This window comes from Pelodiscus sinensis, chromosome 23 (assembly GCF_052426305.1).
Source record: "Pelodiscus sinensis isolate ZL-2025 chromosome 23, ASM5242630v1, whole genome shotgun sequence".
Taxonomy (NCBI): domain Eukaryota; kingdom Metazoa; phylum Chordata; order Testudines; family Trionychidae; genus Pelodiscus; species Pelodiscus sinensis.
Window position 1 is genome coordinate 4,094,490 of NC_143074.1, and position 24,689 is coordinate 4,119,178.

At 48.2% G+C, this 24,689-nt stretch overlaps 1 protein-coding gene across 1 annotated transcript in view; it reads left to right on the plus strand.

The window, feature by feature from the left end:
- Positions 1-1,705: 1,705 nt before the first annotated feature.
- Positions 1,706-24,689, plus strand: part of CACNA1B (calcium voltage-gated channel subunit alpha1 B) — a 458,332-nt gene continuing 435,348 nt past the window's right edge. The window contains exons 1-3 of the mRNA XM_089772976.1: positions 1,706-2,370; positions 4,507-4,612; positions 11,776-11,915. Coding sequence (XP_089629102.1) covers positions 2,111-2,370; positions 4,507-4,612; positions 11,776-11,915 — 506 coding nt within the window. The 5' untranslated portion in view covers positions 1,706-2,110. The remainder of the gene's footprint in view (positions 2,371-4,506; positions 4,613-11,775; positions 11,916-24,689) is intronic.

Consider the following 24,689-nt stretch of genomic DNA (forward strand, 5'->3'; position numbering starts at 1 on the left):
CTTTCCAAAGAGCCCGGCACCCAACATGCACCCAATACACTGGATGCTTTGGAAAATCTGGCCTGGATTGTGAGCGTTGGGAAACCATTTCTGTATTTCCTCCCCTGGCAGGCTGCCGATTCATTAATTCCCTGCAGGAGGTCTCTACACTCTATCAGTTCCATTATCAGCAATTTGCCTCTGGACCTTAGAAACCAGGATGATGTGGCTGGGTCAGCGTAGTCCCATGTTTACCTTGTCACCCAGGCCGGACGTGATGCCATTCCTCCTTTATTATTTGTTTCCGTGTTCCCTTGAGTTAAATGTCAACAGGCTTTCACCCTGGCTGGAAAACCATCCATTGCCAGTCATGGTTACTCAAGCTCCCTCTTCCTGGGTACACAAAACAGTCCCTGGAACTCCAAAAAGGCCGGTTTCTTCTTTAAAGCCAACTCTTAGCAGACAGCAGCTGCCCTTCTTTCTGAATAAACTTCTGTCTTCTGAGCCCTCTTAGAGACTTGCCTCGCTGGTGGGCTGGTTTTGAACGGAGACAGCTTGGATGACTAAGGCAAAATATATGAGCTGCGAGGAAGGAGACGCATCCAGGACTTCCTTCTGTGGCAGAAGTGAAAATGGCTTGACTGACGGCTCTGGCGGGTGCATTTTTAGAGCTGCTGTGGTTCTGTCAGGCTTAGTGTAGAGGTAAAAGAAGGGAGCCCCTCCCCCCCACCCCAGCTCGCTGGTGCAGCGGTAGTCGAGGGGGAAAACAGCAGGAGGGGAATACGAGAGGGTGTCCGAATGAAGAGGCTAGAAGAGTTGGGTTGGGTTGGAGTAGCCAGTGCTCTCCAGGAGTCAGTCAAACTGTTGGGAAGGAGAGCGCGTTCACCTGTGGGAGGGGGGGGGTTACACACAAACAAACCCCCACACACAGAACCCCCCCCCCCACACACACCCTACCAGGGTCCTCTCGTGCCCCCGGGTGTCAAGCAGCGCTCTACCGAGTGCGGGTTTCGTCGGGAAAGCGGAGAGGCCCCGGGCCTGCAGCTGCTCTCAGATCTCCCCCGTTGACCCCTCGCTAGCCCCCCTCACCCCTGCATGGCTCGCTCCCCCGCGCGGCCGTGCTCAGACCGGCCCAGCGGGCGGGGTCCGGGGCCCTTCTCCCAGGGGACTGGTCCAGCCCTTGCGGGGAAGGGCTCCGAGTTCTCCGAAAGTTCGCGGGGCGAGCCCGGTGCAGCCCCCCCGGCCAGGCTCCGGCCGCTGCGTGTGGCGGAGCCCGGCGGGTGAGGCAGGCGGCTCCCCCCCGTCCGTGGCACGGATCGGGGCCAGCCTCGCAGCACCTGGACAGCGCCCAAGGGGCAGGGGCGCGCCGGCGCCTGGGGGCCCTTTCCCCCGGGCCTGTCTGCTCCCCCGCCCCGTCCCAGGGTCGCTCCGTGCCCCCCCCGTGCACTGGCAGAGGCACCTCTGGCCTCGTGGGGGGACTTTGGGGCAGCGGATCCGAGCCCGCTCTGCACCCCGGGGCGGGCACGCACCTGCCCCCGCGCACCCCCAGGCGCGCAGGAGCCTGGGCCAGGCAGCCGGGGGGAGAAATCTCGGTTCTGCCTCTCCTGGGCTTGCACGGGTCTGGGTGGAGCCGCCGCCGCTGATTGGCTGTGGGGAGTCACGGGGCCGGGCGCTTATAGGGGGCGGAGGTGCCCCAACCCGGTTACTCGGAGCGTTTCCACTCGAGCGCCGGGTGACTCAGGCCGGCTCCGCGCGCCGCGCTCCGGCCGCCGCCGCCCGGGAGGGGAGCCCCGCGCGCGGGCCGAGGGAGGCGGAGAGACGGGGCAGGAGCTGGGATTCCTGCCCCGCAGCCCCGGGAGCCGCCGCCCTCCGCCGGGGGAGCTGTCTGGGCGCGGAGAGGCATGAGGCTGGGCTGGAGGGAAGGCACCTGGCTGGGAAGTTGAGCGCAGCCCGCCACTGCCTTCCGCCGGCTGGACCGGCCGCCTCCTTCCCCTCCCTCCCACCCCAGCTGCAGCCGGAGCAGCAGCGCCCCCCCCCCCCCAGCAGCGCCAGTCCGGGGCGCTGGGATGCGTCTTCCCCCTGCCTCGCCTGCCAGTGTGGATTGTAGCGCCCGGCTCTGCGCCTTGCGAGGATGGCTCGGTTCGGAGACGATCTACCCACCCGCTATGGAGGCGGAGGTCCGGCCGGGGCTGGGAGAGGCAGCAGCCGGCAAGGTGGCCCCCCGCCCGGCCAAAGGATGTACAAGCAGTCGATGGCTCAGCGAGCCAGGACCATGGCTCTCTACAACCCCATCCCCGTCAAGCAGAACTGCTTCACCGTCAACCGGTCCCTCTTCATCTTCAGCGAGGATAACGTTATCCGGAAATACGCCAAGAGAATAACCGAATGGCCATATCCTTTTGGGGGCTGGAGGGGGCGGGCGTGGATGTGCCGGGCGCCACCAGGCCTGGGGGCGTCTGGGGGGTAATAAAAGCTCGGGGTGTGTGGGTGTGTCTGGGGAGAAAGCAGATGGGTGAATGCTGGTGTCTGGCTGGGTGTTGAACAGGGGTGTGTTCAGGGATCCGTTGGATTTCTGTGGGCTTCAGCTCGGGCTCGGTGTCCGGGGGTAATAGAGGTGGGGGTCGCGGGCGAGAGAACTTGGTTATAATAGAAGGGAGGTGGGGCTCGACTCATGTGGGAGTGACATGCGTGTCTTTCTCTGTGTGGTGGGCTTTCCCACAGACACGTTTCACGCCATTTAGACCGAGTGCCAAGGGATCGGGAAGACGAGCGAGGGGGAATTTGTGGTAAAATGGTCCTATTTTAGCGCCTCTCTCCGTGCAGGAGGGCGGTAAAATGGTGACACCTTGGCATTGAAGCTAGCGCTAGGGACACCCGTAACCAAGGTCTCCCGACTGCCATCTCGCCCATGCACAATCTGTTGCCGCCTGTTTTTCAGCACCCCACCTTGCCCAGGCGGTCAGTGAGCGGTGCCATCAGCTCTCCCCCTCCGAGGCCCCGCGTATCCCCGGGAGCAGGCGAGCCTGGGGTAGGGTTTTGCTTTGGAGAGGCTCCCTGGCTCAGGGAGGCAGGGCACAAGGGGATGGTCCATCGCTGTGGCGAAAGGGGCCGGTGCTTTCCATCCCCGAAGCCGCTCCCGGGCCCAGTGATCTGCAGGGATCCGCCTGGGGAGGGAGGCTCGGCTTGTGCCGCGATGCAAGCGGCGGGGAGCGGGATCCTTGGCAAAGGCAGCCAGGCGCTTCCTCCGGGGTGCGTCTCCGGTTGCCTGGGTGCGTGTGCGCGGCGCAGGAGGAGCCCCCGCAGGAGTGCGTGGCACGGGGGAATCGCCTGTTGTTTTCACCCGACACCGCACACCTATTGCGCCTGGGTCAGTAGCAGCCGGGCCTCCTAGCGACCCCGCAGCTAACCGCGAGCCCGGGACCCCGCGGGCTTGGAGCGCCCCGGGTTGGGAGTAGCTGTTCCCCGCCGCGATCGCTCGGTGAATGTTGGGACGGGCCGCAATCCCGCCTGACCCAACAGGCAGCGGCAGCCTCCCTGTCTCTGCAGGTCTAGGGGCGATCTCGGCGCCTCCCCCCCGCCCCGCTTTCCCGCCAAGGAAATGAAATGGATCAACTAGAGAACCCCCCGAGTCAGCAGGAAAAGCAGAACCACAAAATGTCCGCAAAATCCACTTTCCGCGGGGCAGTTGCAGCTCAGGCCAGGGAGGAGTCGGCTGGTGTTTGCCAAGGATGCTCTGGGGGAGTTAAGTGCTCCAGGGCAGGACTAGCTAGACTAGATCTGGCGGTGCCCTGGCCCGGGGGAGCTGTCCGCGGTGCTGAAAATGTCACCGGCCACCCTACAATGCTGGAGTCAGACAAAGATTTGCTCATGGGCAGGACACACACACGCTATTCCAGTGGCTTTACTGTCCCTTCTGTGTACACACACACACACACACACACACACACACACACACACTATTCCAGAGGCTTTACTGTCCCTTCTGTACACACATACAGTTCCAGTGGCTTTACTGTCCCTGCTATATATAGCCCTATAAGGCACGGGAGAGCTTTCTCTACCCTTTGATCTGGCACAACAATCCATCAGTAATTCATCCATAGACCTTGAAATCGAAGTTCCCGATACGCTTAGATGTAAATGCCAGAGAATCACTGAAGCATAATTTGGGGCAGGAGATCCAACTTTACTGTCTTTTTGGGGGAGCACTTCAAATTGTCACCCGCTTTTTAAAAGTCAAAACTTCCTGTTTGTTTTTGGAAAAATAAGAGAAGCTCTGAATTTCTAGAGGGATTCTGTGGGACTAAATTTTAATCACTGGCTCCCAAAGAAGGGAACTTATTTCTTAAAAACCTCCCAAAGACATCCCTACAAGGAACTGAAGTAGGAGTTAGAGCCTGGCTAAGGGTTTCCAGGAGAGACCACTTGAATGGTCAATATCCGAAACGTAATAAGAATGCATGGGATTCTTCTTCTTGCTGAAAGTCTCCTTCTCTCAGCTCATTTTTCTTTAACTGATGGCTCTACTCCATTTGAATACATGATTTTAGCGACAATCATAGCCAACTGCATTGTTCTGGCTTTGGAGCAGCATCTACCAGAGGATGACAAGACGCCCATGTCAGAGAGATTGGTGAGTTGCATTTATTTATTTATTTAGGTTTTTACTATTCTGTATTATAGGAGCATTTCCCCACCCAGTGCTGGATGTCCTTAGCAGTCTTTTAGAGATAGATGTATAAATAAACAGACCCAGCAGTTACTCTCAGGCCAGAACAAAAAATCCAGCCACAACATGAATATAACAAAAATAGAGGAAGCTGTCTATACCCCTCCCTGTGAGTTGTACATCACCGCTAGCCAGCCCTGCTCATCTTCTTAAAGTCAAGGAGAAAAGTTTGACCTTCTAAAGACCAACTTACTCCGGCTGTTATTGACCAAGGTGGAAAGGGAATTCCAAAGGCATCTTCATTCCTATATGTAGAATGGAATGACCCACTTCTTGGGTCATTCCCCACCCCCCAGTATTCTGGATAGAATAGAGAGTTTTCTTTCCTCTTTAGATATCATTGCGGGAGACCTGTCAATATTAAAGTCTTTGGAGTTAGAAAATGTTAGTCTTGCCAAAAAGAAACAACTTACAAAGAAAAGTAATTTGCCAGCAGGCTTTATGGTAATGAGTCAGTTTATAGTATTTCAAATAAGAATAGCTTCACAATAATCCTTTTACTTCTTATCGCCCGATTAAAAACAGGCAATGCTTGGTTTCCTTTTTTTCTTACTCTGCAAATTGGAGCAACTTCCAGGCTAGACTAAATGAATGTTGGTGTCTGGGCAGGGAGCTGGGGGGGGAGGGAGAATAAATCTGGATCCATCTGTGTTTTCATGTATAAATGAAATGATGCAAACTAATATTAGCCTTAAGGCAAAAAGCTAGGGAATTAAGGAAATTCTGAGCCATGGTTCTTATAGTTTCCTAGACTTTGTAGTTCATGATCTCTAGAACAGCTCATTACAGTGTTGGTGAGATGAGAAGCTCTTTAATACAAGGAATAAAAACCAAGGTGATAGCACTGGAAATCATCCAGGGTCATTTATTTGATGCACCTTTTCTTACACAACTTGACCTGCTAGTGTCTATTATTTATTTGTATGTTCAGAGTGCTTAGGAGCTGAAGTCATTTTGAAGATGCTGCAAAAGCCTATGGACTTCCTAAAAGTATATGGATTCACTTTCTCCACTACTTAATTATATATTCATTTAAAAAGAGAGAAGGAATACAATCAGAACTCATGTATACATGCCCAAACTTTTTATCATACTATGATAGTGTATTGTTATCAGGCTTGGGACTTATTAATTGGGTCAGGCTGGTTTTGCGATGAAGGCATTGTCTGGGATCCTCGTGACATCAGTGAAAAGTTTGACTCTAAAGATGTAGGACTGGATAAAGGCTGGATTTTTCCTCCCCTTGCTGTTCTGAAAAATATGAATCAGCAAAGGGACAAAATGATTTCCTAGGCTACTCTCACAAGAAACTCTTCAGTGTTGGATTATTCCAAACAAGGAGCAAATCTTACTTATATCCCTACATTTCTCTAGATTCAAGGGCTTGCGGGGGAAGGGCTTGGGAGAGGTGGGAGGAAGAGAACAGGGTTCCATGCCTTGTTTGATGCTGAGAGGACTATTTGATCTTTCTCCCCATCACTTTAATATCTTTCCTCAAATTTCCTCACTGCAGGAGTTGTCCTTCTAGGATTGCTGTCTGTTGCTCCCAGTATTACTCCTCAGTGAGCCAGTGGTTCACCAGGCTGTGTGGCATAAAACTCCCCCACTTCCTATGAGCTAAGTGCATAGTTGCTACAGCACTGACTGATGGAGTAAGAGTTGATCCATAGTTTTTTGGTCCACTGATAATGGACAGCAATGTCTCAGTGGGCAAGCCTACACTGTGAGACGAGATCTGCAGCATGACAGTGGCTGGCCCAGGTCAGCTAACTCCGGCTCATGGGGCTTGGACTATGGGGCTATAAAATTGCATTATAGACGTTCAGGCTTGGGCTGGAGGCCTTGCAAGAATGGTTGAACCTGAACGCCTAGACTGCAAATTTACAGCGCTGCAGCCTGAGCTTTGCCAGAGCAAGTCAGCTGCTTCAGGCTCCAAGACACTGTTTAGTTCTGTGTGGACAGACCCTCAGCCAGTCTTTGTGGGTATGTCTACACTGTATTCAGAGCCTACCTCTGTGGACCTGGGTTTGTGGATTCAGTGTTCTCAAGCCCATGCCTGAGCATCCACATTGCATTGTAAACCTGGGTGCACATTTGCTAGACTTCAGTCTGATAGCCACGCCATTGTGTTCACATTGTGTCCGCACTGAAACACGACAAGGCTTGAACCCACCTGCCTCGCAGGGTTTTAGGACTCAGGATCGGAGTGCTTAATGACCCAAGTGAGACTGATTTGCATGAGCATAAAATGGGGTCTGGGTTCAAAATTGAGTTGGATTCCCAGGTTTAGAGCATGTGTACGTAGGGAGAAAATACCAACTGCATGGTCCCAGAGGCTGGACTCTAGTCTGAACCTGGCTATCTCTAGACAAGCATCAGAAGGGTAGCCATGTTAGTCTGCCTCTGCAAAAACAACGAGGAGTCCTGTGCCGCCACCTAGATGAAGATTTATTTGAGTATAAGCTTTTGTGAGGAAAAAACATTTTGTCAGATGCAACTGACAAAGTGTTTTTTACCCATGAAAGCTTATGCCCAAATAAATCTTAGTCTACAAAGTGCCACAGGACTCCTCCTCAACTCTAGCCAGCAATTTTTCAGCCCTGGAGTCCGTGTTCTGTGAGCCCAAGTCAGCTGATGTGGGCCAGCCACAGGTTTGTATCCCTATGTAGGTGTATTTCCCTCCCCCGAAGGTGCAGCATAAATATGCCACTAGACCATTTTAATTATAGCATTTGATAGCCATAGCTAAGGTTGCCAATGAATTTCCATTCTAAAGGCCTTACTGTAGAATCATGCTAATAATATTTTGAAGTTATATCATCTCTTGTGTCCTCAAAGTGTGTTGCCAGAAGAATAAAGTCCTGCTAATGAGCAATAGATTTTTGTTTTTTGTTTTCCAAGTTTTTGGCAGTGGATCACAATGAGGGCTGGGCAGGAAATGGTATTCCTATTCCATTACAATTTTCAATCATGTTTCCCCATTTCAATTTGGGAAGCTACAAACCTCTTTTTTTTGTTCAGAGTTATTGAAAGAAAACATTTCTATTAAGCTGAAACGTTTCATTTTTATTTCCACCTTCCTCCCCTTTTTTTACTTTTCTTCTTTAGTGAAAATGCCCTCAAATTTTGAAATAGAGTCCTTTTGACTGAAAAAATGGAAGCTTGCCAGCTTGAGAATCTTTCTCCCCAAACTGTTTCACGCTGGGTGTTTCATCGAACCTGATGCTGTTTTGTGAACAGTTTCAGTTTGGAAGCGATGACATTTTTTGGAGAAAAAACCTGTTGAAAATTTCCCAGCCAGCGCTAGGCGTGATGTTTCTGAATGTGCTTCCTGTTTCTCCTGCAAAGCATCAGCTATTCCATGTGAAAATGCTAAGAAACTAGTGTTAGATGCACAATAAGACACATAGGGGAAGAATTACCCTCTCACTTTTGATGCCTAGGGTCAAACCCTAACCCCAGTTTTACCATTGACTTTAATGGGACTAAGAATTGGCCCTTTTGGTGTGATGACTTCCTCTCTCTCACATTATTAAACCATTACCACTAGTTCTGTGGAATGGGAACTGTTAGCTGAAATGATAATCAGATTCTGGGGAGCTACAACTGAGCATTATCACCGATGTTCCCTCTAATTTTTCCATCGACGTGCAGAATAAATGTTATGTGCACCAACGCACATGCAGATGTGCACCACCAGTAGAAACACATGCTGTTGGCTGCTGGCAGCTGTGAGTGCTTTGCTAATGAGCTGGGTGGCACCTGAATCTCTCCTAGCATAGCTTACAGGGAACAGTGGCAAAGGGCAGTATTGCAGAAAGGATCAGATGACTGGCCGGGTAACCAGGCCAGGAACCTTCTGGTACAAAGAGGGCTAAGGAGTCTTGGACCATACATGTGTTGTTTCTAGAGTGTGTCAGGAAGGTCATGAGGAGGCAGAACAGCAAAAAAGGTCACAACATTTCTTTTAGTTTTGTTCAAATGTTGTTGGTGTAAAACCTTTCTGTTCAGCTGTAGTTGGTTCCCTGCTTTCCTTGGGCTGCGTGCTTCCCTCTGCAGTGGCAGTCCAGCCAAATCGTTCTCTTGCTGGGCTAGCACTGGCTGCCCTATCCCCTTCACCAGCATTCCTGCGCCTCTTCAGCTGGGTTTCACTTGGCAGATGGGAGGAGCTAATGGCATATGGGAGGAGCTAATGCGGCCCTGGTCAGCTTTCCTATGTATTGCAACAGCTGTCTTTCTTGGCTAGAATTGCCTAGACATAAAGGATCTTTTCTGCGGTGGAGGCTGCAGGCAGTTTGCGGCTTTGTCACATCAGCAGCACAGAAGGTTGGTGGCAGTTATGTGCTGCCCTGGTATGATTCCTTATGGTCTCCCTTTTCTCTTCAGCCGCCCTGCTTTGGTCTTTACTTTGCTAGAAGAGGGTGTGTGGCATAGGTACCTCCGTGTAAACACCCTCCTGATTGTAAGACACGGGAGGGTCTGCCTGGCGATGCTCTGGAATATGCCGCACGCCTGGGTTTTGGGGGTGTTTTTGATGGGAGCTGGGCAAAGCTGGCTGCTGTGTTCCTCAGCATGACAGATGTTTTAACGTTGCTAATGGATTTCATTCTTTATGCCAACCACAGGCACTCAGTGCATTCACGTGCAAGCGGCTCACATTAACCTCTATTTGTGCAGAGCCTCTATTTACCAGCGCACCCAACCCTATGAGAGTTGTCATCCAGAGCCCAAGGAATGACATGAGGAAATGGACGGGGAGCGGGAATAACTTTCCAGAATCAGCGCTTGTCTCTGATCGGAAACGTATTCCTGAATCTGCATCTGTCTGTCAATGACTGTATCCCCGGGAAGCAGCCTGTGGGTTATGGCCAACTTCTCCACCGGAGTTCTGCCCTGGTACGGAATGGTGGCAAAGGTCCATCCACCAAGGTTATAGATCCCTCCCCCCCCTTGAGGGAAAGGCTGAATGGGGCTACCTCATGGGTCCCCAAACTTTTTACATCACACACCCCATTTATCCCTCCCCACCCCCTTTCTGGGAGCCACAGTGGGAGCCAGGGCTGTGACTCCCAGGTGGGTGAGGAACACAGACAGGGATACAGGAGCTGAGGCTGGGGCAGGAGTTGGAGGTGGGCCTGGGGCCAGTAGTGGGGCTATGGCCAGGAGCCAAGGCTTGGGGTGGGGGCAGGAGCTACAGCCAGGCCACAGCTGGGGGCAGGGTTGAGGCCAGAAGAAGAGGCATCGCCGGGGGGGCCATAACAGTGGGTGTGGCTGCAGAGCCGCAGATGGACCAGGGCTAGCAGTCAGGGCAGGAGCAGAGCCATGGACAGGCTGTGCAGAGCTAGAACTGGGCTGTGGCTGGGGGCAGGGCTGGAGTAGAGCAGAGTTGAGTAGCATTCTCTCTCTGCCCTCCATCGGCACATTCCTGGGCCCCACCACACTCCACTACACATTCCTATGTGCCCTGATAACCTGTGAGAGTCAAAACTGCTATTGCTCCTGCCTCAAAACACTGGGCCAAATGTTATCCCCACTGGAATTGTACAGATTTAAGTGGCAAGACAGGAGGGACAAAGCGACGCAGGAGCCTAAAGTCCACTCTGAGTCAAAGGGTCATAGGCTCCCAAATATTTGTCCCTTTTGAAAATGGGACACAAGCTGCTAAGTCTAGATGCGAACGTTGGAAACAATAAAAAAAACTTTACAGCAGCCAATTTCAGAGCCCAGGTGTGCAGATATGGGTTGGGGGCTCATGCCTTGGGGCTATGCGTAGCCACGTTTATGTTCCCCCTTGGACTGGAGCTTTTCTGAGACCAACCTCCTTGCCAGATTTCACATCCTGAGGTTCAGCCCCAACAGGAAGGTCTACACTGGGTTTAGCGCCATACTGTGATCCCGAGTCTGGCAGGTTCTAAGACTTGCTTCCATGGGGGAGTTTACAGTGTAGAAATACCCTTAGATGCGTTTGAAAATTGTACCTGCTGTCTTTGCCTTTGTTATCTCCAGCTCATACATTAATACTAGTCACAGCAGTTCCTCTTCGGTGCTGAAGATAATTTTCTGATACTTAGATCATTTCAAGTAAAAGGGAACTAATATTATAGTGCCACAAATATCTATGATGCTGAACAAAACATAGTCCCGACTCCCAGTGAGATGACAGTATACAATTTTGATCGTGTGATGAACTCCACATGAGGAAAGATCACTGCAGGACCAGGGAGGGGGGGGGGGTTGAAGACCCAATCCCATTGTCCTTAATTGGGCAAAACTCCAAGGGAAGTGAATGGGAGTTTTGCCTGAGTTGTGATCGATTACCAAATCACACAGAAATAAATGCGGGGTAACGATTCAGACAAGGGAAATTGTGGAGACACCTTGGAGGAGAAAGTTGTTGAAAGGAGAGCTGATGGAATAAATGATTTTGGAGGAGGACAGAGGGAGATGCATTACTGTACTAGAAGTGGGAAGGCATTTAAAAATAGAGCTAAGCATTTCACAAAGAATAATTTTGGTTGAATGCTGCCTTAAATGTATTAACATGAATTGTCCACCATCAGGTCATAACATTCGCAAATGATGCCAAGATTCATCTTATTGCCCCAGAAAATAATTCTCAGTTTGCCTATCATTTGCAAATAATATGTTCTCAATATTGGCAGTCCATACTGGTCTGATTGCCTATGTGCGACGTGTTTTTTGTTTCAGTTCTCTGAGTGTACAGTGTTTGTAAATCACCAACATGGGAAAAACGTCAGTTTACAATTAAACCTCCCATTTGAAATGTTGCTTTTGTTGGCTATTTGATCTTAAAATTCCCTTTTCATGGCTACTTGTGCATCTGAAGCATAATGCTCAGATATTCATGGCAAAAGAAAATGAGACTCCTAAACATGTTGAGTCACAATTTATTTTTGAACGTAAAAAAATATTCTTGGAACAGTTTTTTTTTTTTATTACTGCGTCTTTTGATCTGGTATATGTGTTCCCACTTCAACAAGAATCTTCAGTATTGACTACATTAGTCTCCCTTCTTGACCCCTCTATTTTTTCTCCCTTCCTTTCAGGATGATACCGAGCCATACTTTATTGGAATATTTTGTTTTGAAGCGGGTATAAAAATCATCGCCCTGGGGTTTGTTTTTCACAAAGGCTCTTATCTCCGAAATGGCTGGAACGTGATGGATTTTGTCGTTGTCCTCACAGGGTAGGTGACTGTTACCATTGCTTCTGGTTTGTTAAAGGATTAAGGTGGCTTTATTTCATATTGTCTTTTAACTATGGATTGGGGGTGGGGGTGGGGGAAGGGGAAGGAAGCAATCCAAATATGTACTGCAGTAATGGTGTGCGTTGCTGAATTTATTGTCTTTAATAGCTGTTGTGCTGAATGAGCTGGTTTTGAAGTGTAATGTTGGAAGTGAACTAAAAAGAGGGCTTGAAGACTGATCAGAATACACAGTCATAGGTTTCCCAGATGTCCTGAGAGTTCCATTTTCCAAGCTTCTAATTTCCAGGAAGCATTTCAACTCTAGTTACAATAATCCCTCATCTGAGACTGTGGGATGATACCAAAAGGAAAAACTTTAAAGGAAATCGGTGACAGTTAGTCTTTGTTAGAACAGCTGCAACTCCATCAGAGTCAATGGAGTTTCACCAGGGATGACGCTGACCCATTCCAAAAAGAGTGACTTGAACACTCAGCCTCTGTTATTCCTTTTAGTCAGTTAAAAATTCTGCTTGTTCTCCCTGAAACATGTAAAGCCCACGACTAGTTGAAAGATATCTGTTGGGTTTGTTCTGTTGTACCAATGCTGAACATTCTAACAGTTTATCTTTATGCCCCTTGCCAAATTGAGAGCGAGTAGAAAAGTAACTCTGTTCAAAGAGTTCTTGTGGCTCCATAGCGATCTATTCATTCAAAGTCCAAAATAGATGTCAACATTTTTCAAAATCTGTTTGAGGTCCTGATCATACAGTCTTTATACATATACGCAACTGACTTCACTAGGAGTTTTGCCTGTTAGTGTTAATATCTACTTGTTTTGTATATCCCTCTGAGTATAGAGTATGGGAAATATACATTCTTTGTCCGTATCCTGGCATGTGATTTGGAATGGAGTGCTTTCAGAAAAGTGCATACATATACACATAAACATATTCAGGAGATGCAGTCTGGTTGTAATTCTATTTGTTGTTCAGTGTACCATGTGATACTACTGTCAAGATGTTGAAGGGAATGTTTAATGCATTAATGTTTTGATTCTCTTGGTGCTAGTGTAAATCAAGAGCATCTTCACTGAAGCCAAAAGGAGAATCAGGTTCATATTCTAGGAATTTGTTAGAGGGGACCAGGATGAAATCTGAAATTAATGCAATTGCTACAGTCATTGATGACAAGATGTTTAACATCCTATTTCTCATTGGATCCTTACAAGGAAGAAACAGACCTTGAATCTGGAAAGCCCTTATGCACATGTTTGAATTCATCCTTATTCCACAAGGCACTTAAGCATTTGCTTAAGTCTGACTTCAAAAGTACTTATACGTGTGCTTAAAGTTGAGAGTTTAAGGGCTTACTTGAGCACAGGTGCTTTTCTGAATAGGGGCCACATTTTGGTTTATATGAACATGGTTTTAATTTTTTTTAATAGCTCCAAATGCAAAATTGACATAGATCCTGTGAAATGCTTCCTGACTGTATCTGAGTAGCTCAGGATTTAGCGCGAGTTTATGAAATACGCCCAGTGCGTGCCATGCGTATGGCATATTTGGGGTTGGGAAGGAATTTTCCTCCAGGGTAGATTGGCTGAGGCCCTGGAGGTTTTTCGCCTTTCTCTGTAGCATGGGGCACGGATCACTTGCTGGAGGATTCTCTGCTTCTTGGGGTCTTTAAGCCATCATTTGAGGACTTCAATATCTGAGATATAGGTGAGAGGATTATTCTAGCAGTGGGTGGGTGAGATTCTGTGGCCTGCATTGTGCATGGGGTCAGACTAGATGATCATAATGGTCCCTTCTGACTCTAATGTCTATGAATCTATCATAAATGAATGTGCAATGCTGTAGACATGACTCGGGCATTTTATTCCTATAATTTCTATGGCAAGTGCTTGCAGAACTGTTTGAGCTCTGAATATAATTGTGGATTATCGGTTTGATTAGACCGCTGTAATAAGGAATCCTGTTGTCATCTGCAAACATGCATAATCCTTTGAAGTACAATCCTGTAAATGTCAAGGCTTGTGGTTTCCAGTGGTGACACTAGCTGGGTTGTATTGAAGTTGTCTTGAACATGGACTTCCCAGCAGGCAAGCAATGCAGGGAGGACTTAGTGTAAACTGAGTGACATTAAGTACAACAGCCACCTCCAGTGAAGACATTCACATCACCTGTAAATATTTTATGGCCTCAATTCTTTGGCATAGTACATAATCACGTGCCTAACAGCAAGCTTTGGAATCACTGGGGTGGCTCATGTGCTTAAGGTTAGCCTTTAATAGGTAGCAGGTTTAAAACAAACAAAAGGAAGTACTACTTCATGCAGCTCACAATCAACCTGTGGAACTTCTTGCCAGGGGATGTTGTGAAGGGCAAGACTTTAACAGGGTTAAAAAAAGAGCTAGATAAATTCATGGCAGATATTTCCATTAATGGCTATTAGCCAGGAGGGGCAGGAAGGCTGTCCCTAGCCTCTGTTTGTCAGAAGCTGGGAATGGGCAACAGGGGAGGGATCACTTGATGATTACCTGTTCCATTCATTCCCTCTGGGGCTCCCGGCATTGGCCACTGTTGGGAGACAGGATACTAGGCTAGATGGACCTTTGGTCTGACCCAGTATGGCTGTTCTTATACAGTGCCCATACTTTTTGGAATTGGGGCTTAAGATTGCAAGACCAGCGATGAAAAGAAGGATCCTATGGGACAGAAGTGGTGTTGAAAGATCTCCAACATCACACAGGGTATTAAATTAATTTTCCTATCAAGACTCTTGTGCGCTGGTATAAATTTCCTAGATGAATCGGTTTTCTTAGCTTATCGTTGTGCCACACATGCTAGATTAAAAGGCAAGGACTTGATAGTTGTTTGGGCACCACTCGCCAACTCTGATATCTTTATTATCCACCCAATAACCCATATACAGAGGAAGCTTTAAGCAAGACCATTTTGTTAGAGAGATCATTATGACATCCCCACAAGCGGACTTTAAAGAAAGGTCACCGAGGAAGAACGTTTACCGATAACAAACCAGACTCTTTCTTCAGGGAAGCGTTTGCTCTTTGGTGACATGAATTCAGCTTGGATTTTTCTTTTCTATGAAAGGTGATAGCAGAGCAGTTTATTTAAAAATGCTCATGCGGCAGGGTGTGTGTGTGCGTGTGTATGACGCACCAACAATAATAAACATGATATACAGTAGTAAATCTGCAGCTGATGCAGCATTTTAGATATTTATAGAATGTGTGTTAGAGCATTACTCTTGCTACACTACTATTGCAAACTATCATGCCAAGTTATTTTGTTTTTACTGTACATCCTGGTACTTTGTGAGATGAATTAATTTAGTTCATATGGAAAGTGCCCCACAGTCAACCCAGACAACCCTTAAGTCACTCCAAACACCTCTCATTGTGAAGATAAAAAGGTAGGATCCATTCAGTGCCCCAGCCCAGAAGAGAGCTCACCTTCAAATGCATTTTAAATACATCTGGATCTATGGATTCCTCAGGTTTTGTGAAAACATATTATGTGATGCAGAAAATTCCTTCCACATTCATGCAGAACCTCTGCTAATCCTGTCGTCTTTGGAAAGCTAAATGATGAGCACTGGAAAACCTGATCTCATTTTCAGCTTTCAGATTAAAGCCAGAAAAGCAAAAAGCAGCTTTGCTCTCATTAGCTGTTTCCATAGGGAGCGGGTTAGTTGGTGCTGGGCTTTTATCAAACCTCCCCTTTTGTGTGAATTTTAATATGAGCTGATCACCTGTCTCGACAGACTCTGCAAACAACAAGAACCTTTCTCTGCCTCTTCTCCCCACCCCAGAGCCCAAATCCTGAAACATTGTTGACGTTGTTGTTGGCTGCCGGCAATGATAGACATTTTGTCTGTCAAAATTAGACATTAGAACTTGTTAATTAGAAAATAAATCACAGTTCTGGTATCTGCAGCCAAGATCAATACCCTATTGAACTAAACTGGAGGCTAATAGATTGTGGCCTAAAATGGCTTGTTTTATCATTCCAGAAAACACTCACGCAGTGTCTTACCACCAAAGTGCTGTGGTGTCTCTTTCTCATTTACTTTCAGGAAAGCCTGCCGACATGCTGTTAATAAAAGCAAGGGAAACAAATAGATTTCTGCTCTCCAGAAGATTTTCTTTACCCTGGATTTTTTTTGGGGGGGTTTAAGCTGCAATTGCAGACAAGAACACTGCATTGTTGGGATGTCTCCTGCTGTATTAGGAGCCACAAATATTTATTAGCTGCTGCTGTTTGACTTGTATAGTTTTATTGGTGGGTTTTCACTTCAGTGACATTTCTTTCCAGTAATAACTGTTAACAAAATACCAACAACCAGGTTAGGTAGGCATCTGTCAGGGATGATCTAGATCAGTGGTCCCCAACCTTTTGGGGCTGCTGTGTGCCTGGGGGGGGGGACCGTGCATCTGGGGGCGGGGTTGAGTGTCCAGGGGCGGGGCTGCATATGTGCTGTGCATCCGGGGGCGGGGCCGTGTGTGCACCGTGCGTCCGGGGGTGGGGCCCGGGGTGCAAGAATGGCTTGGGCTGACCCATATCACTCGGCGGGCACACATAACTGCCCTGGCAGGCACCATGGTGCCCGCGGCACCGCGTTGGTGACCACTGATCTAGATGGTGCTTGGTCCTGCCATGAGGGCAGGGGACTGGACTCGATGACCTCTCAGGGTCCCTTCCAGTTCTACTGTTCTAAGATTAAAATGATGAGGGGGCTGAGCACGTGACCTGTGAGGAGAGGCTGAGGGTCTGGGCTTGTTTAGTCTGCAGAAGAGAAGAGTGAGGGGGGATTTGAGAGCAGCCTTCAACATCCTGAAGGGAGGTTCCAAAAACGATGGAGAGAGGCTGTTCACAGTAGTGACGGATGCAGAACAAGGAGCAATGGGCTCAAGTTACAGTGCGGGAGGTCTAGGTTGGATATTAGGAAAAACTATTTCACTAGGAGGGTGGGGAAGCACTGGGATGGGTTCACTAGGGAGGGGGTGGAATCTCCATCCTTAGAGGTTTTTAAATCTCAGTTTGACAGAGCCCTGGCTGGGTTGATTTAGTTGGGATTGGTCCTGCCTTGGGCAGGGGGCTGGACTTGACGACTTCCTGAGATCTCTTCCAGCCCTGGGATTCTATAAAACAGACACTCCCAGAAGATGAGCTTGTTAACCCTACGCACCTCTAGATTCACCCGTACACCTACAATGTTTCCTGTCATTGCAATTCCAAGTGTTTTGGGGACTGGAGTTCTACCATCCACAAACCTGATGCAGCAGTATCATTCTTAGAGCTTTGGTGTAATGTTCCTTTGGATCAGGGCCTGATCCAAAGACATCTGAAGTCAGTGGAAAGATTCCAGTCGACTTCGGTAGGCTCTGAAACATCCTTAATCAGGTAGACATGGAAAAAGCCTTCCACTCTGCAGAAGGAACATGCTGGGTGAGCCTATTGCAGTTCCTTGCAATTAGGACTAGCTGTTGTCTGCCATACGGTCATACTTGTGCTCTAGCATGGGAGCTTCCACCCACTTTAAGCTGCAAGCACTAAAGGGAAATGTATTTGGTGTAAAGATGTCAGCAGAGCAATGTTGCGTGATAGAACATAGCCAGAGGAGGGAAACTTGATTGTGTCTACTTGAGCCTTCCACGCAGCATACGGTAACAGAACTCTCGCACTGTGTGGGAAGACAGACTGACAAACGTCATGTGGTGTGTTCTAGCCCAGCTGTGTCAGTCTCTGCTTCCAAGGAAGCATTGCTCTCGTGACACTGGTAAACCCAACGGTAGCTGGGAAGGCAATCCTTTCTGTGCATAGCAATCCCAATTGTCCTTTAGGACAGGGTTACTCAACTTTGGAAGCCCCAGAGGCCACAATGATACTCTCAGCACATGTCGAGGGCTGCAACTTAAGTGTGGTTGCATATATATGCAAATATGCAAATGACGGGCATGAATACAAAGATTAAGGCAAGACTACACAACACGCAGGCCCCATTTAAGTCAGTTCTGCTGATCTTAACAAAATGCAATATTTACCTGGTTTCTACCCATATGACATCATTTTTAATGAGCAATGACAGTCCAGGAATTTCACTACTAAAACACATCTCAACAGAAGACCATTATACTGACTTGCCATTGTGGAGCATTTCTCAGTGGAGGCCATGTTCAGAGGATCCCACCTGTGTTGAGTCCCACGTAAACCCAAACTGCACTGCGGGCCGTGCACAAACACGCTGCATACGGCCCATGGGCTGTGTGTTGAGTATCCCTGCTTTGGGACAACTAGCTAGGGCCGCGTGATTATGTCCCCAATTTGATATATGACTCTTGTAGCTGGGTGCGAAAAGCAACGGTACCTCTGTGGCATCAAGTCCGCAAACACTGTATTTTCTTGTCTCAGTGCAGAGCCAGCAGTCAGTATCCAATAGGCAGGAGGAGGCTAAATACAGAGCTTTCTAGTTTGATATAGGTTCCAAACCCAATTTTCTTACAGATTTCTGAGTCTGACCATTAAGAGGAAAGTGCACTAATTATTGAAAGGAAAATGCACAGTCATGTCTTGAGGGGTTCTGCTCTTCCAGCCTGCGAGGGAAATATTGCTGTGGGTGCGTGACAGTTTGTTTGACACGGGAGTGAAGAGAACTTGCAAAGCAGTTTGGTAAAGGATGAAAAATGAATTCCTTGATGTATAAGTTGGCATGTGCAAAACTGTTCACTAGCTTTAGCTGCTCAATGCCTGTTGATAGGTTAAGCACTAAGGCCTGGACTACACTACAGCAGAATGTCACATTAAGATATGCAATTCCAGCTACGTTAATTACATCACTGGAGTCGCTGTATTTTAAATTGCATTTCCGTGCCATCCAAGGAGCAGGAATACTGGCACTGATGGGGACACCCTCTAAGTTTGATTTAGTGGGTCTTTACTAGACACAGCAAGGAAGATCAACTGTGACAAAGTTGATCTTCTGCGTAGCCCTCAGACAATGAGGAGCACGCAATCAGTGACCACTTGTAAAAAGTTTGGTTTAAGTAACTTACCTAAGTGTCACACAGGAATTCTGTGGCAGAAGCAGGGATAGAATTCAGTTCTCCAAGGAACATTCCCCCACCTTAAACATTTGATCATCTTTTCTCTTCCTGCAATTCTGTCTCATTCACTAAACATCTTCCACCTTCTGCAGCAAAGAAGGGTAGGGTCCTACAGACAAGTCTTGCTCACTACACAGCCCTGATTCTATCCCACAGCAAGTCTGAACTGTGGAAAGAACAGTATGGGTGTGTCTACACAGCCACATTATTTTGGAATACTGGCCATTATTCCGAAATAACAATGCATGCGTCTACACAGCAATTCCTTTATTTTGAAATAAATTCGAAAGAATGGACAGCTTATTCCTACTTCTGTAAACCTCATTCCACGAGGAATAATGCCTCTTCTGAAACTGCGATTTCAAAATAGCTGTTGTGTGGATGCTCAGCTGCTGCTATTTTGAAATAGCTCTTCCCCAGGGCCATTCAAAGTAATTACTCCCTAGTGCCTCCTGGGGCTCTAAACTGAGGTAGCACGTCCACATTAGGGGAGCCTGCCTCAGACTAATTTTGAGGCTTTCCTGTAGTGTAGATATGCTATTTAGCAATAAGCTATTTCGGCGTATTTCTTAGAGAATAGCTGATTCCAAAATAGGTGTGCAGTGTAGATGCACCCAAAGTGATCATGTAACGAAAGACTAGCGGAATGCATCCATACAGGATGGGGCAAATTAAAATCTGACACTTCTCAAGTTTTGATTGCTTGACTTTTCAGCCTTAATATTTTTATTTTTGATATGTAATATACATAGCAGTGGAAAATGAGAATTCACATAGTAGGCATTTAAATCTTCAATAACTTTTACCCACATTTTCCAAGAGCACTACTGTTGTTTGGGGTATATTTTTGTGGATTATTCCCCTGGCATTGAGCTCACGATGTCACATCTATAATGGGGCATCAAGCTGGCTCTCATAGTTGTGCCCACAGTTTTTCATGCCCGTGTTCTTTATGCATGCCAGCAGCTTGGACTTGCATATCTGAATGCAGCTGCCCAGACAATAAGCATGTGTGTGCACACAAGGGAGTAGATTGAAAGAAATTGTTGGTGCAACGTCAAAGGCTGCTTTTGAAAGGGTGCTCCCTGAGTCTGTTTCGTGAACCTCACACCAGAAGTGCTGTAGGGCAAAGGGACCAGAAGAGGGGGAAAAGCAGATTTGTCTGTGCTTTTTATATATTGAGCTCTTTCCATATCTTCAGCAGAAGGCAAAACTGTGCACAAGCCTCAGTGGAAATGGATATTTTCACAGGAACAGGCTTAATTCCTGGCAATTTATTGGGGAGGAAACAAGGCAGCCTCTTTGTATAACTGTCTTGTTATGGATGGAGAGGGGCTCTGACTGATTGCTATTAACGTTGTGCATGAGTCACACGAAGAGCAAAGCCTGTATAGAATTTAGTACATCTGATCCCTCGTTTCAATTTCCTTTATGCTATCATGATGGATGGTGATGACTTGCTGGGGCAGCAGAGCTAGTGGTACCTTGCAAAGTGAAATCCGATAAGAAATGAGACTGGGGGAAGAGGGTCTGTGTGATTTCCAGTGAATGCAGAGTTAACTCCCCGCTCAGATCTCTCTCTGGTGCCTGGAAGGGACTAATGAAGCAGGGCTAGAGATGGAAGGCCCCAGTGATACATAAATCAATCAGAGAGAACCCAGGAACAACCAGCTGCTTGGTAATTGGCACGAAGGCTCTGCTTTCAGGAGCTAACTCTTTGGACTATGCTCGTCACCGAGTCTGTTGATGTGATTCCAGGAAGACTTGAGAAGCGGTGTGGTTCAGAGTGACTGGGGGATTTGTTCCAATCCCAGTTGGGCCAGTAACATCATATGTGCATCGGTTTCCCCTCCCACCTTTGTCTTGTGTATTATTACCGGCAGTTCCTAGGAGCAGCAAGCGTGCCCAGTGCCGTGATGCAAGCCACACTCACACACTTTCCTTTAGTCTCCAGACGAGATGCCCTGTGGGCTTAATATTTTTATTGCGGTAGTGCCTACAGGCCCACCAGGTCATGGCCCGGCGATGCTGGGTGCACGTACAAGTTACGTCTACACTTGGAGCTGGGGGTGTGACTCGCAGTTCACACAGATACAGTTTTACTGGGGGAGCCTACTCAAAACCAGGGGTGGCGGGTATGCTAGGTGGGGAGAAGGCATTGCCTTTCCAAGCTGCCAGCCTGGCCTCACCCATACTCCACCCCCAGAATGCCTGCTGCAGGTGCATTGGGGGCAGAGTGTTGCTGCCCACGGCACCTGCCCTCCTTGTGCCCTGGGGATGTGTGCCTCCTCACCTCTTGTGGTGCTCCAGGCGGGGGCCTTGACTCCCATGGGAGGTGGAGCTTGGGTAGAAGGGGCGGGGCTGTGGGCGGGGCTGGGGTCTTGCCTCCCCCAGTCCAACCTTCACCCACTGCCCAGGCTCAAAACGGTAGTGCAGCGACACCAGCGTGGGCAGCAGTGAGTGGTAGCATGGTCTATGCCTGCAGGGCACATCAACCCAGACCCGGTGGGTCAGTAGGTAGGCCGGCTAGCCTGTGCTGCTGCTGCCCATGACTCTCTGGCTACACTTCTCCCTTTAGTGCACTGGCTCAATGAAAGCCAGCCCTGGTATGTCTACACTAGCTGGGATTCACCCCTCCCCAGCTCCAAGTGTAGACATAGCATAGACTAGCATGACGCCATTGACGCCAGCTGAGGATCTGGCTGGCTGGAGAAAGGGAACTCCAGCTAGCCTCTTGCCTGATACATGGGCGGCACCAATCCTGCAGTCCAATCGCCACGGCTCCACTGCCGTCCGTGGGGTGCCCGGCGGGTGCAGGGTACCGTTCAGGGCTTTCGTCTGAGCTACCCCTTGTGATGATACTGGATGTTTTTAAGCCGTTTGTTTGTCAGCTCTTCCAAACCCTGCTCCTCCTCCTTCCCCTTGTGGCAGGAGGGGAAAGCCTCCGAGGGAATGAGATAATGAGCTGAAAGCACTTTTGTTGTGTTAGCAGCAAATACAAGAGGCTCTGACTACGTGGGCTGTGACTAGGTAAATAATGGGCTTTATGCAACCAGCAGCAAGAGCGAGGAGGCCTGTGACAAATGACTTTTCGCCAAAGCGAGTGAGGAAACATGACAGCCGCGTTTTTCAGATTTCCATCTCCTGTTGATTTCCATGTCTTGTGCCTGTTCACAACTTCTCTGACGCTTTTTCTGTTGGCAAAAAAGAAACAATCCCCCGTGATTATCGCTGTGACGTGCCGGGGAGCTTCCTCCTCCTTCGCCCACAGATCTGGCACTTGGGCTGCCTGCAAAAGCCAGCGGGGGAGGTGACAGAAATCCATGAGCAAGTGAAAGGGAGGCTTGTGTCCCCACAGCATTAGGGTGGCTATCGGAGCCCTGGTGATGCAGGCTGAGATCATTAATCTAGGCCGCGGGGTTACACATTTCATGGCATTAAAAGGGAGGCTGGGAACGGAGCATCATCTGTTCTGAGTCAATTAGCCAAAGAATGTCAAGGCAATGGGCACTCAGTGTTGTGGGGGGGTTGGCTGTGGTTTGTCTCCACACCGGGATGGGTCCACACACTCTGGCTAATGCAGGTGTCTGTCCTTAGGCAGGCAGGGGAGCTCTTGCCTGCCCTGGTGGAAGAATCTGGTCCGATGACTGTTGCTAACCTCTCAGGGTGGAATGTGCTCCCTGTGTAACTCAATGTTGCATCCAGTGGGGCTGGGGAGGGGGGACGTAGGGTTTAGGCCTCATCTTCACCCACATGGAGGAACTGATCGCGGAATGAAAAGTTATTGCTAATTTAGAACTTGCCTACACTACCAAATTAGGTGGATTTAAAGTGAGGTCAACCTACCGCCACAGCAAGAATTCAATTAGCTGTTGATGTCCACGTGACCCTACTTCCACTGGTGGTGTGTGTCCTCACCAGGAGGGCTTGTGCCGACCAAAGTGGGACAGTGTGGGGCACTGTGAGCAGGTGTGTGAGCCATTGGCAGTTGGGAAGGGCTCACGGCTCAGTCTGCCAGCTGGTAGGGCATGGTGGGTGGGAGGGTGGTTTGACAGCCAGGACCTCTGTTGCCCCTCCCAGTGAGGGACTGAGGTTGTGGGGAGGAGACCCTGGGTGAATCAGAGAGAAAAATAATCCTTACAACAATACTGGTCCATTACTAGATGGAAATGGTACAGTGATCAGAAATAAATCGCAGAAAAGGCAGACGTGCTCAAAATATTTCCCTTCCCTATTTGAGAAAAAAAAGCAGATGATGTCAGATCATACAAGAACATACTTTCCATTCCACCAGTATCTCAGCAGAATATAAAACAGCAGCTACTACAGCTAGACACTTTTAAATAAACAGGTCTGGACAACTTGTATCCAAGAGTTTTAAAAGAACTGACCAAGGAGCTCAGGCCATTTATGTTGATTTTCAATAAGTCTTGGAAAACCAGGCAAGATCCAGAAGTCTGGAACTAAGCTAATGTGCCAGTATTTTAAAAGGGTAAATGGGATAACCCAGGTAATTACAGTCCAGTCAGTCTGACATCGAGCCTGGGCTAGATAATGGAGAGTCTGCTATGGGATTCGATTAATAAAGTGGTAAAGGAGTACAGGTAGTCCCCGGGTTACATGGATCCGACTTACATTGGATCCCTACTTACAAACGGGGTGAGGCAACCCCGCACTAGCTGCTTCCCCCCAGCAGACCAGGGAGACGCGGAGCGGCTTTTCTCAGCAGACACCTCAGCTTGAGAATAAAGGACTGAGGAAAGTGAGGTGTGGGAGAATAAAACTGAGCTCTGGAGAAATATTTGGCTACAGTTTCCCCTACAATATGTACCAGTTCCGACTTACATACAAATTCAACTTAAGAACAAACCTACAGTCCCTATCTTGTACGTAACCCGGGGACTGCCTGTACAATAATACCAATCAAGATGCATTCATTGAAAATAGATCCTGTCAAACTAACTGGATACTTTCTGTTGATGAGCTCACAGATTTGGTTGATAAAGGAAATAATGTGGATATTAGACTTTGGCTTGGTACATGACATTTTGGTTATAAAATTAAAAGTGAAAAGCTGCCTAATTGATAGGTCTCAACATGTAATTGCAAAGGGGGAATCTTCTTTGAATAGGTATGTTTCTAGGCAGTGGGTCTTGACCATATGCTATTCAGCATTTTTATTAGTGACCTGGAAGGAAACATAAAATGATTGCTGAAGTTTTTAGATGGCCCACAAATGGTGGGAGTGGTAAATAACAAAGAGGACTGGTCACTAATACACAGCAAACCTGAATTGCTTATTAAACCAGACACGAGCCACAAAATGTGTTTTAATAGGACTAAATGTAAATCTATACCTCTAGGAGTAAAGAACGCAGGCCGCGCTAGCAGAACGAGGGACTCTCTCCTGTAGAAAAAAGGTGTGGGGATCATGGTGGATAATCAGCTGAACGTGAGTTTTCAGCGTGACCACAAAGGCTCACGCAACCCTTTGCTGCATAAAGCGGGACATGTGGAATGAAAGCAGGGAGGTTACTTTACCTCTATCCTGGGCCATGGCATCACAGCTGCTGTCATCCTGCGCCCAGTCCCAGGCTCCGTAATTCTAGAAGAGTGTTGGTAAATGAAGAGGGTTCAGAGAAGAACCA